Source organism: Cavia porcellus, unplaced genomic scaffold (genome assembly GCF_034190915.1).
Source record: "Cavia porcellus strain 051 isolate PalLab524CR breed Dunkin Hartley unplaced genomic scaffold, mCavPor4.1 scaffold_17, whole genome shotgun sequence".
Lineage (NCBI taxonomy): Eukaryota > Metazoa > Chordata > Mammalia > Rodentia > Caviidae > Cavia > Cavia porcellus.
The window spans coordinates 30,536,493-30,551,113 of NW_026947500.1; the positions used below are offsets into that span (position 1 = coordinate 30,536,493).

At 54.3% G+C, this 14,621-nt stretch overlaps 1 protein-coding gene across 1 annotated transcript; it reads left to right on the forward strand.

Moving 5' to 3' along the window:
• The first annotated feature begins 3,943 nt into the window (after nucleotides 1-3,943).
• Ins (insulin) lies at nucleotides 3,944-5,123 on the forward strand. The gene is made up of 3 exons (NM_001172891.1): nucleotides 3,944-3,974; nucleotides 4,094-4,297; nucleotides 4,917-5,123. Exons 2-3 carry the CDS (start codon nucleotides 4,111-4,113, stop codon nucleotides 5,060-5,062), a joined length of 333 nt encoding a protein of 110 aa, NP_001166362.1. The 5' UTR covers nucleotides 3,944-3,974; nucleotides 4,094-4,110; the 3' UTR covers nucleotides 5,063-5,123.
• Nucleotides 5,124-14,621: the final 9,498 nt, after the last annotated feature.

Genomic DNA, 14,621 nt, shown 5'->3' on the forward strand with positions numbered 1-14,621 from the left:
CTCTGGGAAGCCGAGTCAGGAAAAGTTTGAACCCAGCGTGGGCAACTCTGAGTTACATTTCTCATTGCTGAAACAAAATATCCAACAACCCCACTGAAAGGAGGAAAGGTTTATTTTGGCTCACAGTCTGTAGAAGTTTTGGTCCATAGTTGGCCAGCTCCCAAGTATGGCGGCCTGGCACAGGGGAATCTCAGAGCAGAAAAAGTTCATGGCAGGCAGAAGGCAGTAGAGAAGCAGAGCAGCAGCAGTAAGCAGGTCTGCCTTTGTATTTCCCCTGCTCTTTGGGTGGTGCCACCCACACCCAGGGTGGGGCATTCTTAATCCAAGCACCACACATCCTAATCCAGCCACTTCTGAAAAAAATCCTCCTATGACCCCATGAGGTTTGGGGGGACATCTAGACACAAGCCATAACAACAATTTAGCAAGTCCCTGTTAGAAAGGAAGGCAAGGAGGAGGAGAGGAAAAAAGAAAGAGAGAAGGAGAGACAGAGAGACACGATCTGAAGGAACTGATGACTGGGAGTGATGGCATGCCTCTAATCCCAGCACTGGGGAGGCTAAGGCAGGAGGATAGCTGTTAGTATAGTTCAAGGCCTGAGCTACATAGTGAGACCCTGTCAAAACAACACAAAACAAAGCAGAAAAGAGAGATGAATGAATAAGAGGAAAGGGAAGAAGAAAGGAAAGGAAGGAGGGAGAAGAAAGAAAGAAAAAGAAAGAAAGAAAGAAAGAAAGAAAGAAAGAAAGAAAGAAAGAAAGAAAGAAAGAAAGAAAGATAGAAAAAGTCCGGTGATGTAACTCAGTGTGAAGGTCTAGGTTCAATCTCCTGTAATGCCAAAAATCAATAACTGAATCAATCATCAATCTGCGTGAAGTTGGGAGCCCTCTCCAGACACAAGGTTATGCTGTTATCTCTCTCTCTTTTTTTATTGTAAGAGATAAAGCCAAGGATAATAAAACAGAATAAAACCAATCAAAATAAACCAATATAAACAATACAGACTTCAAAACTTTACAAAATCAAGAATAGTTATCTTTGTTGTCTTCAAAATAGCTGCAGATACCTTCAGACATAGTAAAAATTGAACAAAACACAATAGAATAGAAGCAATAAAAACAAAACATTGAAATCAATAAAGGACTTCAAAACAAGCCAATAGTAAATCCAAAGTGGCTACCATAATATGTCCTGCTATCTTGTAAATAGCTGCTCATGCCCTTGGATTTAACATACTCAAACAAAACAAAAGAGCATAAAACCCAACCCATCAAAGCAGTGACAATGATACGGCTTCCAAGTGGGAATCACTTCCTGGTGAGGCCTGGTTCTCTCCCTCTGCAGTCCATGAATGACCCTGACTCACAGAGAGAGGTTGGGGGTGGCTGTCCCCACTCCAGCAGCGGCCCTCTTATGGCACTGGTTTGCAGGCAGGGATCACCTCCTGGTGAGGCTGGTTCTCTTCCCATGAAGTATGTCCGCAAATGCTTCTGACTCATGGAGAGAGGCTTGCGTCTGGCTGTCCCCATTTTGGCAGTTTTCCATCTTTTTCTTCCCTATATAATTAATCTATTGCAAAGATTATTTTTTCAGGAATGCATAGTGGCCATCTTGCAAGGAGCTACTCGAGAACACCTCCAAATGATTACAGACTGCTAAGTTAGGTGGAAAATAGGAAGGGGTCAGATAGGGCTGGGCCCTTGAGGGAGTCTGTGCAAAACATGAGAATCCATCAGGATGGACTGGAGGTGCTTATGAAGATTAAAGTCACAGTGGCTGGTTCTTATGTGCTTCCCTGAGGTGAGTTAGGCTGCCATCTCTTTTGAGACACTGGGGAGGAGGGTGTTTTTTTTTTTTTTCCTACCATAATACCTCTTGTTATCTTCACAAGAACTGCCCATACCCATCAGGCATAATAACATCAAACAAAATAGTACAGAATAAAACCAATAAAAACAAAACAATGGGAACAATACAGGGCTTCAAAACAAGATCATAGTAAACCACAATGAGGCCCATAACGCATCTTCTTATCTTCAAAGTAGCTGCCTATACCATCTGACGTGGTGTAATCAATCAAAACAAAATAGAAGAAAATCAGTTAAAACAAACTATAAAAGCAATACATGGCTTCAAAATAGGCTAATAGGCAATCAAAAATGGGTACCACAATATATTTTGTTGTCTTTGAAATAGTTGTCAATGCCATCAAATATAATAAAATTAGACAAACCAAAACAGAATAAAACCAAACTAAACAGAACAATGAAAATAATATGGGTTTCAAATCATAATAATAGATTAACAATGGCCACTGCCTTCCGTTTTTGACACTGCCTCTGGGGAGGATGTTTTAAACCCTGCTGAGATTTTACAAGGGCTTTAAACTCCTGGGACACTATGGGTGTGATCCCTCTGTGTTACTGAATCCCTAGGTGAGGATTTGCAGACCCTAGGCAAAGCCATGGCCTTCACTGAGACCCCCAGGAAGGCTGAGACCCCGGCCAAGGACTCCTGATCCTCCCTACTCCCTGAGGCCTTGCTGGCCCCTGCCATCTTCCCATCCGGGTCCTCCTGTGCTCACCTCCCCTCCCTGCACAGTCCTTTCCTCATCTGCCCCAAGCCCGCTTAGCACCTCAGAGTCCTGGGGTGGCCAAGGCCTGAGCTGCTGTGACGCAGAGGAAGAGGAGGCAAGGGGGGGCAGGCAAGGCCTCCACCAGGAATTGTCAGAAGCCCGAGGCTAGTTGAGTATGGTGGTGCACGTCTGTAATCCCAGCACTCAGGAGGCTGAGGCAGGAGGATCACTGTGAGTTTAAGGCCAGTGTGCTACAAAGTGAGTTTAAGGCCAGCCTGAACTGCATAGTTAGCCCCTGTCTCAAAAAGACAAAAAAGGAAAGGAAGGAAGGAAGGAAGGAAGGAAGGAAGGAAGGAAGGAAGGAAGAAAGGAAAGAAGAAAGGAGAAAAGAAGAAAGAAACCTGAGACGGGGCACAGGGTCTTCAGTGTGTGGGGGGTGTCTATGAATGCCAAGGTGGCAGAGAGTGACAGAAGGTGGGCACAGGATGCCCCAACCCTTCCAAGCCCTCCTAGTAGAGTGTGAGGCCCCTGTGGATGACCTTACCTTGTTCAACCCCTGCCACTAAGAAAGGATGGGGGCTGAGGGGTTCAGAATCCATGCATCCCCCAGGGGATTGACCTGGGCCTCCGGGTACCTGTCCTGGAGGGCTGTGCATGGAGAAGGATGCAGTGTGCCACAGGGCCTCAGCCAGATGACACCCTGGCCTGAAGGGGGAGAGGGGCAGGGGTTCAGGGAAGAAAAGAGGGAGACAAGAGAAGGCATGGCCTGGGCCTGGGGAAAGTAAGAAACAGGGGTGATTCTTAGGGTCAAAACTCTGCTTCTCCCTGGCCTGTGCTTTCTTCAGCTCCCAGAGCAAGCTGGGGGAGTCTTGTCTGGGGTGAAGTCCTGGGGTGGGGTAAGCAATGAGCAGGCAATAGGCAGGACACTCCCCTCATTCACCCCCATGACCCTGGCCATCCATGGGGCCCCCCAGAACAAAGATACAAAGACACCCTACACATACACATATGCCCAGCTCCCAGATCTCCCTGATTAATGTGGAAAATGCTCAGCCAAGCCAAGCCTGGGGTAGGCTCTGCTCTCCTGGAGACCTTGGCCCCCAGCTGTGAGCCGGGCGAACTCCTGCCCTCGGGTCCCTCATTAACACTAATGACCCCAGGGCCCAAGCAGAGGTGCTGACGCCCAAGGAGCTCTTCCTGCAGACCCAGCACCAGGGAAATGATCCAGAAATTGCAACCTCAGCCCCCTGGCCATCTGCTGATGCCACCACCCCCAGGTCCCTAATGGGCCTGGTGGCAGAGTTTGGGAAGATGGGCTCAGGGCTATATAAAGTCCACAAGGACCTAAGAGCCCCCAGTGCTGCTGGGCCAGCTGTATTCTGAGGTGGTCAGCACACAGGTCTGTGTCCTCCGTGCTAGATTGGGGCTGAGAGGCTGGGGGCTCTGGGTTGGCTGGGACAGGACATGGGATTCTTCCTTGTATTGGGGGTTTTGGCTGTTACTCTGTCTCTCCATCAGGTCATCATCCTTTCATCATGGCTCTGTGGATGCATCTCCTCACCGTGCTGGCCCTGCTGGCCCTCTGGGGGCCCAACACTGGTCAGGCCTTTGTCAGCCGGCATCTGTGCGGCTCCAACTTAGTGGAGACATTGTATTCAGTGTGTCAGGATGATGGCTTCTTCTATATACCCAAGGACCGTCGGGAGCTAGAGGACCCACAGGGTGAGCCCCTACCTGCCATCCCTTGCTGTTTCCCGTGCCCAGTACCCCCAGCCTGGCAGGGGCATAAGTAAGCAGGAAGCTAATTCCAAGGAGAGTCGATGGGTTTGTTGAAAAGGGAGGCGGCTCTCTTGGTCATTTGCTAAAGAGAGTGGCTTCCTATAGCTGCTTTGAGGGTGAGGGGGTGAGCAGGCTGCACCCTTCAGCTGTGGCTTCTGAGCACAGCTGGACTCTTCCCTCCACTTGCCTTCGAATAGCTGCCCTGGCCTCATGGCAACAGTAGCTCCTGGGCACCAATTTTATTATGCAGATTGCATCTTGGTGTTGATAGCCTTAGGGTAGCCTGGGGGCCATTCATGGGGCGCCCCATCCCTCCTTCCTCCCTGCCTCTGGACAAATGCTCCATGGAGCTCCAAGCTCTGCCACGTGGGAGGTGTGGGTCTCCAGCGCTCTGTGTGCCCAGCATGGCAGCCTCTGTCACCTGGACCAGCTCCCTGGGAGATGCAGTGAGAGGGTGGTAGTGTGGGGCCAGTGCGCAGGCATTCTGCTGCTCCTGACAGCATCTCCCCCTGTCTCTCTCCCCACTGCTGCTGCTCCTGTATTCTGGCACCTCACCCTGCAGTGGAGCAGACAGAACTGGGCATGGGCCTGGGGGCAGGTGGACTACAGCCCTTGGCACTGGAGATGGCACTACAGAAGCGTGGCATTGTGGATCAGTGCTGTACTGGCACCTGCACACGCCACCAGCTGCAGAGCTACTGCAACTAGACACCTGCCTTGAACCTGGCCTCCCACTCTCCCCTGGCAACCAATAAACCCCTTGAATGAGCCCCATTGAATGGTCTGTGTGTCATGGAGGGGGAGGGGCTGACTCAAGGGGGCACATGCATGCCAGCCTATCATCCAGGTTCATTGCAAGACCCCCTCTCTATGCTCTGTGCACCTCTAACACACCCCTGAGCATCTTCCTTACTCTTCCGTGGGCATGCACAGGTGTCCACACTGGCCCAGGCCCAAGGCCCAGGTGGCACCCTCCCCCAGCTGACAAGTGTTTCCAACCTGGGGTGCTGGAAGGACCTCAGTCCACACTGTTGCTTCCAGATGGACAGAGAGAGGGGCCATGGGTCTCTGGTAGGTGGGAGTGATGGGCAGCTGGGAGCTGACTTCTTGCTTCAAAATCCTGGGCCCTCAAGGCCATCAAGCTTGTGGAGCAGAGGCAGGAGGCAAGAAGACCAGAACATTCCAGCAAGTGCCCCACTCTGGTCCTCCCAGGCTGTTTTCAACATATGTCAAATGAGTCTCCACGGAGGGAAGAAGCTGGGCTGGGGCTGCGGGTCCTGCTGGGGTGGGCACCGAGAAAGATGAGGAGGCTGCAGAGGACTGGCCACCCTTGGTGCCGCCTGCCTCTCAGTGGGCCGGTGGTAGCCTTAACCTCCAACCTGGACCCACCCAGAGACCTTGGGGGCCCACTAGGGCCCCAAAAGAAGAAGGTCAGGCTAGATAGCTTCTTGAGCAGGACGCAGACTGAAGGACTTGGAAGAGTGGGTGAGACCTAGAAGCCCCACCCTTCACAGATTCCTTACCTGCTCACAGGAGCCAGAGCCCACAGCCCGGAGGCCAGGATCTCCCCATTGTCCTTCAGCCTCTTCCTCCTGTCACTCAGGGCTGTTCACCAGGGTCCTTTATCTGAGAACTGGCAGTTGCCTCCAGAAATGCCCCCAGGCCCCAAGGATGAGGTCACATTGAGTCTAGACCCTCTCCCACTGTGCCTGCTGAGCACAGAAAGTCTTTGGAGGCCCGGCCTAGGTGCCATCTGCTGGGCAGACAGGAGCCCAGAGCCTCCCATGGCTGACCACGACCTGCAAAGTCATTGGGTAATCCTGGCCTCCATGAGGTCTGGCCAGCCTGTCTGCCACTCAGGCCAAACCATTCTGCGTCTCCTGTGAAAGTGCCACCTGGCCAGGGCTGGGGTGGCCAGTTCTGGGACTGGGCCTGAGCCCAGGGGCTGTAAAGCACTCAGGACTAGAGCTGGATGAGACTCTCCTACTGGGGCCTGGCCACTCAGGCAGCCTCCTTACCATTGCCCTGAGGACCCCTCCCAGGTCTCTCTGTCCGTGCCCCATCTGCACCCCCACCTAGAGATGTGGCAGGCCCCCAGCAAGCCACACCCCTAGAGAGGGGCCAGGACAGGGCAGGCAGGTGGACAGCCGGACACTGGACCCGGAAGAGGAGAGAGAGGAGGAGGCTGGGATCCGTTCATGGGAACATCCCGCTGGCCTGTTCGCACAGCAAGAGCAGGGGCGCCCTGCTGGAGTAGAGGTATGTGAGCTCACTGCCGGCAGGGCGGCCAGAGCTGGGACCAAGCAGTGAGCAGCAGGGTCTGTATGCCTGCCAGGCAGCCATTGGGCAGGATTGTCTAGGGGTGACAGGTAGATGCGTGTCTCGAGTTGCTCACACACTCCTTTTGGGGTGTAGTTTGGGGGTAGAGGGACTTGGAGTCATTTGGGGTCTCAGAGTCAGCTCAGGTTTGTGGATGTCCATTTTGTGGCTGGTTCTACTTGGTACTGGGGAACTCAAGACTGTCTTTCTGGGGGACAAACTTTCTGCAACTTTTCCTGGGGGAACCTCTGACCTGAGGTCTACAAGAAAGGGAGGCCACTGCTCAACCCAAAGTGACTGTCATGGTGCATGTCCACCCTCTCCCTCCTAGAAACTCACCCTACCCCCAACACAAAGGACACCTGTCCCCAAACTGTTTCCACCCTAGCCTTGGCTCCCAACACCATGTTCTTGAAGAGATGGGGGCAGCAGGCCAGAGGCCTGTGAGTGGGCAGGGTCTCCACTGCTGGGAGAAGTGGCCACCGTGTGCAGTGACAGAGGTGCCTCAAGCAAGGTCTCCCAGCTTCGCCAAACTGGTTACTGACCTCCAGGTGTTTGACTGGGGAGTGTGGACGCTTCCTGGAGCATCCAGGTCACCCCACAGAGGTCTGGCCCACAGAACTAGCCCTGCAATCCTCACAGGCTTCGCCACCGCTCCGCCCCTTCTGGGAACCTGGACAGTCCCCCATCTCCTGAAACCCAGCCTGCCCTAGGAACCTGGATTGTACTTGCTACCACCACTCCAAGTGGCAGTGAGCAGTATCCAGATGCGCCTGTCGCCTGGGCCTTGGGGGATGGGGCCCCTCTGAGCATTCCCCAGCTGGGACAGTGTAGTGGGTAAGCAGTTGCCCTGGTGTCCCTGGACCCCTCACAGCCTCTTCCAGGTGTATGCAGAGTCAGGGTGTCACTGCCCAGTCTGAAGTGGCCCACTTCATTCACCTGGCAGCAACTCTGGTTCTGGTGCTACACAAGGGGACAGCGAGTCCCCTTGTGCACAGCTGGTCCTCTTGTGCACACAGCATGGCACATGCCCTGACCCACCTAAGACATTCTACCAGGGCAGCTGCCTCCAGGTGACTCCCTAGATTGCGTTTGCTCCTGGCACGGACACACTGGTACCTCGGCCTGGCCCAGGGAAGTATTTGCCTTTGCTGGTCAGTGGTAAATATTTGCTGTCCTCACTGCTTTCCAGGCCTGAGGGCCACAAGAGTGGATGCAGTGATGCCAGGGTCGACCCCTGCCCTGGAGGGCCTGGTGCCACACGAAGTGCTTTAGCCTAGAGAAGGGGGACCAGCCGAGGTCTGAGCAGCCCTTTATGCCTAAGCCCTGGACAAGGTGGCCCTGGTCAGTGCTTGGATTGAGTCTCTAGCCAAGTTAGGAGGGAAAGGAGGTCCCCTTTATGGGGAGGGGAGCCGCCTGCTGACTTGATGGGGCAGCCTAACAATGTGAACTGGACTAGCATGACCAGGAGTGGCCATTCAAGGAATGACCAACAGAGGGCACTAAAGCCTCACTTTTGAGGCACTGTGGGCCTGCATGTCCAGCCTGTGACCTACTGGACCTTCTGGCAGAACATTCTGCCCTGGACTGGGACATGTGAAGTGTAAGGAGGAAAGGAAGGTTCTGGGGTACAATATCCAGTCAGGGTCAGCCCCAGGCCAGATTTTCAGTGACCCAGGCTTCCCAGATGCGGAAGGAACAGCCAGGCAAAAGGTACGGTCCACAATATTTCGAGAATATCTCTAGTCAGAGGGTGACACCTCACCCTCTCTCCTTCCCCCAGAAATAGAAACATTAGGGAATCTCCCCGGGGAAGCTTAAGGGTGGACTCCAGCTGAGCCCCATGTCATGACTCAGTACACACCAGGGTCCCAGGCAGTCTGAGATCCCAGCTAGGAAACTTTGCTGTCTTCAGGGCCCTGAGGGACATTGAGGCTGGAGGCAGAGAGTTGTGTGTCACTCTACCAGTGGTGCCCCTTACTCTGTTTAGAGCCACTGGCCATTCAAGCTAGAAGGCTGGGTCCATGTCCTCATGATACGGGGGCAACCCTGGGGTACAGGTGGCTTTGAGCGAGGTTCAGCAGGGCCAGAGTTAGTTCACCCAGCACCGAGAGAAGCTTGGTTCCGGGGGAGATGTGTGGGTTGGGCTGTGGACGGGGGTCTGGGAACAGCGGAGCTGTGATGTCCACCCCAGCCCCATCCTCTATTGTTTCTGGCCTGGCCACAGGAACAGCAGATTCCTTCGAAAGTGTGGCCTGCTGGAGGTGGCCTCCCCACGGTCCCCATGTGGCCCAGTCATGCTGTGCTGGCGCCGGGCACCCTGCCGGTCCTCCTACCTCCCTCGATGTCCTCAGTTCACTCGGCACTCTCAGGGGCCCAGCCCACTAGGAGCACCCCCTACTTCCTGCCCATCTGCGGCTATCGGGGACCCTGGCCCCGTAGAGCCCTGCAGCCACCCCTGGAAATCAGGCCTGAGGCTGAGCCTAAGGGCCCCACAGCCTGCTGTCCAAGACAGCAGTGTGAGAGGGGGGTCTTGGGGTCTCTGTTAGCCGTGACTACTCAAGAGCCTCCAACTCAGAGTCCACCTGGCCGTGTGGACCCCGCTCCCCTGGCCTGGAGATGTCCTGTTCATCTAGACCCAGGGCTGACTCTGCGCCAAGGCCACAGGCTCTGGGGGCTGAGCCAAAGCCCAGTCTTCACACCCAGCATCCCATCTGGGACCACTGAGCTCCCTTTTCCTGGAGGCAAAGGTCGGTCCTGAGGCTGCCCAGCTTGGGGGTTACAGACACCCCGGCTTGCTGGAGGCCCCGCCCGTGCAGCCCAGTGCGAGTCTTCAGAACCTGGCGGCCGGCACTGACCCACATTCCACCCGGGGCCTCCCTCTGACCCTCCCCAGCCCATCTGTGTTTGTGGAAAACAGAGTCTGAGCCCAGCAGCCCTGCCAGTGTGAAGCTGCTCACGCTGACTCCAGTGCACCCCTCTGTTCTTCAAAGTCCACCCTCACGCAGAACTCGGTCCGGTTCCAGCCCGCCCCCGGGTCCCCTGCCCACCCCAAGACCCACTGCAGAAGTGCTGCTCAGGGACCTCGGAAAATTCCCTTACCCTCTCTGAGCCCTGGGGCCTTAGCGTGGGTCAGCCACACTTGGTGGCCCAGTGGCAGTTTATATGGGGCTGGGAGGAAGTGGTTCCAAGGATGTGGGCAGACCATGCTCTGGCCATAGCAGCCTGGCCCCGAGCCTGATTTACGAGATGGGAACAGCGGAGGGCAGGTTCTCCTGCGGGGGCTGGAGGGAAGGTGCTCCACCTGGGCCCAGAGCTGGGAGGGGAGGACGGAGGGCTACTGAGAAATGGGAGTAAGGGTGGACGGGTGCCCCAGGCCAGCCCTAGTGGCACAAGAACTCAGACACAGGTGGCTTCCAGGGAGCTTCCTTGTCTGCAGGCGCTGTGGCCCTGACGGGTTCCTGTGGGGTCCTCCCACACACTACACCAGGGATCTCAGGCTCTGAAGCTGGGAGCATGTGGAGCTGGCCCCTGGGCTCTTCCCTGGGGCTAGGCATGGTCTGGGCCTAGCAGGAAAAGAAGGTGGCTGTGGTGTGCGGATCTATACTGGGCCACTGCGTCACGTGGATGCTGTAAGCGACAGGCTCTCACCTCCTCCTACTAAGCCCTCAGCTTCTATGGGACAGTGGAGTGTTCCCTAGGGCCAGTGCAGCGCCAGAGCGTGAGCACCAGTGGGTTAGGCAGGCTGGGCCTTAGGTCCTGGTTCTGCCATGCATGGCTGTGCACCTTTGGGAAAGTTGCTTTACATCTCTGGGCCTTGGTTTCCTGATCTGTTAGAAGGGAGCTAAAGGACACCATAGCTACTCTGACAGCCAAGTGTGGTGCTGCCCATGGGCAGCTGGAGTCCGTGGCAAGCCTGAGTCATGGTGTCCAGCATGGACTCATGCTGTAGCCTTGGCTTCTTCCTCCATGGGGCAAGGTGTCTTCTAAATCCGGCCTCCTGCCTCTTTCCTCCACAAGGACAAGGATGAGGCCACAAGGTGTCCCCAAGGCCTGATTCCTTTCTGCTCTGGGCTCCACGTTAGAAGTGAGTCCCCCCCCCCCCACCAGCCTGCCCACCACATCTCAGACCAGGAGGTCACGGGGATGGAGGTGTCCTCTAGAACCAAGGCCATATGACTCACTACTGCGGGGGCGGGGAGTCCAGGCTACCCCACAGTGGGTTGGGGGGCTCCAGGTGCGTGATGAACTGTGGAGGAGGAGTAGGGGCTCCCAGGCCCTAGGTCACCTGTGCAAACTCCATCTCTTGCCTGGATCTCTGTCCCGTTGCTTTCCCACCTGGGCCTTTGTTTCTATGGGGACAACACATCCAACCTGGTGGTGGTTTGGGCTCAGGAGGGAAGATGAGGCAGTCGTGTCTGTGTAGGAATTGCCCTGTGGGTATGCAGAAGGGACCAGGGTGACAAGGACTAACAAGGTACAAATGAGATACACGGAGGTCCACAGGGAGGGATCTTTGTGGCTCTGAAGCCTTAGCGCACTGGCCTGGACCCTGAGGCCGGGATCCGGCTTCCGGGCCTCCTCATGAGCTCTGTGTCCTGGGGCCTTCCCTGGCCTGGTCTATTCCCTCTGAAAGGTCCATGTCCTCTTAGGCTGCAGGTTTCATCTGAGCAGGTGGAGGAGCCCGCCTCCTGGTGTCCCACAACTGCCTGTCATCTGGGCTACATTTCTGTGTGGTCATAGAAACCAATGTGCTGTTGCCAGCAATTGGGGAACCAGGGGCAAGTACAGCTCCACACCGGAGGGTGACAACAGGGTGTTTATCATCCAGACAACCTGCCACCACTTCCCCATCCTCACACTGAACCTAAGTGCAGGGTCAAGAAGGGAAATAGGGATGGGAACCAAATTATTGCCCACGGTTCACTGGCAGACCAGGGATCTCAACCAGGCAAACCAACCCTGCCTGTCTGTTCCTCTCCCATTTAACTGCACAAGATTGTAATCTGCAGAGAATAGTCCCCTTCTCTGGGCACCCAGGACAAGGCTCCCCGGGCCTTCACTGTGGCCCTAACTTTTGAAGAGGCAGGATTTCCTTTGCCAGCCTCCAGTACCCCAAAGACTCAGGGATCTCAGGACAAAGTGGATTCATGCAGGATGAGGTTTGTGAGGTTTTCTCAGACTCCAAGAGACTAAGAAATAACTTTTGAAGAAAGCAAAATGCTTCTGAAGCTGTGGATGCAATTTCTCAAATGACCACGAGAGGGCAGGTTGGGACCGATTCAGAGATTTCCTATTTCCCAGGTAGAGCAGGGCAGAGCTGTGAAAGGAAACTGAGGACAGAAGCCCTCCCTCGATCCTCCCAGGGACTCTGACCTTGAAGCAGGGGGATGTCCAACATTCAGCCCCAGTTCCACTTTTTTTTTGTAAATTTTTTTTTTTTTTTTTTTGGTACCGGGGAATCAAACTCATGATCTTGTGCTTGCCAGGCAGGTGGTTATACCACTGAACTAAATCTCCAGCCCCTTTTTTGTTTCTGTTTGTTTGTTTGTTTGTTTGGTACCGGGGATCGAACTCACGACCTCGCTCTTGCCAGGCAGGCGCTTATGCCACTGTGCTAACTCCCCGACCCCCCAGTTCCACTTTATACTATATCAAATTTATTTTGATACAAGTATGATACAATGCCCTTTCTGAGGACAAGATGGATGCTTCAAGAAGGTGGTCTGTGTTCGACCTATGGCTTTGGGTACCTACCGTGCCACAAGCCCCGGGGACCAGGGATGCCCAAAGAGAGGAATTCCCAATGCCAAATTCAGTAATGCCAGGCTATCAGCAGAAGAGCCTCACATTCAAGAACAATGTGGCAGAATCCACCAGTACCTTGAAGCTGCGTGGAGGGTGTGTGTTAGGGGGTCCCCCGTCAGGGAGAGGGTATTAACTTTGCCATAAATTGCAGCAAGTAAATTTTGGGGTACGCCGCTGGAAATTCCATAAATGACCACCAGGTGGCAGCATGAGGCCATTTATGGAGCCAAGTGGAGAAAATAGGGGAATTTCTAGAGTACCTCAGTTCTCTTCTGGGCAAATGAGGCTCCAATCAGACTCTCAATGTGTACTCTCTCCTTGCCTACAATAAGCAGGAATAAGCAGGCTTGTGCTGTGTTGTGTCCGTCACCCCTGCACCCCATTTTTTGTTCTTTTTAGGGTCCTTTGCATCAGGGCCCAGTATAGGTCATGTGTCCCTCTGTGGAAAATATAGGGACCATAACGTCGGAGGTCACAGCCCTACATCTCAGGGTACTGATACTCAGTATTTCTTATCCTGCTTTGGGGGCACGGTGCCTCAGCAGCTCCCTGACAGGCCCCCCACTCTTGCTCCCTCTCCCTGCACCCTCCCCTTGCTTAAATAACCTGGGCCTGAGATTCTGACGGGATAAAATAGCCCTGGGCTTGGCAGGAGATGGCAATCTACCCACAAGGCAGGGCTTTAATACATTTGAGCAGTGGGAAGCTCCACGTTGCCAGAATTTTGATCCATGGGGTGTGGGTTGCTTTCCCTTACAGCCCCTTAGCTACCCATTCCTCAGTCTGAATGCACCCCCTTTAGGCCGAAGAGCCCCTCACTCTTCTGACCCCACCCTTGGTTTGGGGAGTACTGGGGGGGCTGGCCGCAGCTCCTTTTGATAGGCAGACTTCTTGCCAAAGACACTAGGGGGCAGCACATACCGCAGAGCTACTGGTCTCAAAGCTCTTAAAACCAAGTGGAGCTAGCAGGGGCAGGGAACTTCTTGACCCTGAGAAGTGTGGAGGCTGGCTGCTAGACCCATCTATGCACCCTGGAACCGACTTGAGGTCAGTAGCGTCCTCGAATTCCTCTCCATCCAGAGTCCTGGTGAGTGTGGCTTCTCCCACAGGATAGTGTGGCTCGGGGGGGGGGGGGGGGCTTCTGCATCCGGCTGGGACACCCTCATCGTAGTTGAGTCCCCATCTTCCCCGCTGAGAGCCCCCCCTATATGCCTTATCCTTCTTGCTAAGGAGTTCACTGGGCGTGGTGATATGTGCCTGTCATCCCAGCCCTCTGGAGGCTGAGGTGTATGGATTGGTGTGAGTTCAAGGCCAGCCTGGACCAAATAGTTTAAGGGCAGCCTGAATAACAAGCAAAAACTCTGTCTCAGAATTCCCCTGTTTAAAAATAATTAAGGAAAGGGGTTCAAATGAGGACTTGAGAGAAAATAGGAGAGGAGGGAATTAAATCCTAACGTGAGCTGGTAAGTTGGGTAAAATAAACACGAACAGAATGAGTGGTGGGCGTGCAAGCACACAGGGAGGCTGGGGACTGGTGGCTTTTGGGGGATTATATATATGTCTTTGCTTCTTGAGAAAATTTTCTTTGCTCCCTGCTCTCCCTCAATGCTATGGACAGAGACTTCAGATTTCCAGTGAAATCCAGGGAAATCCAAACAGGTCTTGCTTCTGAGTCCTCCCTAGCTGCTTTTAGTGCTAAGTGGGAGTTCCAACTAGGTGCTAAAGCCCCCACGAACCCTGTCAGTCATCACCCTACCCAGAAGGGCCTGCGACCACTCATTGCCTGTGGCATGCCACTTGCACCCGTAGGGCTCGTGCTGGCACTGCACAGAGAGTGCAGGGGCTCAGGTCAGATGGCAGATGAAGGAGGAAACCTCCATGGAAGCCATATGCTCATGGAGTGTGAAGAGACATGGCTGGATTGTGTTTTGCCTGCATTGAAGCAAATTTTTTTTGCTCGTTCTCGAACCCTGTCCCCATTTTACCAGTGCCATACCCCCGGGGCCTTCTGGGGGGTCAGGTGACCCCCCAGGGTCACTTTAGTGAAGCCCCACCCACCCCCACCTCCATGCACTCTGCACCTATTAGCTAAGCGTGCTCCCAGCTGATGCCCACATGCAGAGGTGCTCCTGTGGGGTCA

Bases quoted from the DNA above. Each gene is read 5' to 3' on its own strand.
- Ins (NM_001172891.1), top strand. From the start codon at position 4,111: ATGGCTCTGTGGATGCATCTCCTCACCGTGCTGGCCCTGCTGGCCCTC. The intron at 4,298-4,916 runs GTGAGCCCCTAC...CTCACCCTGCAG, and splicing joins GGAGCTAGAGGACCCACAGG to TGGAGCAGACAGAACTGGGC.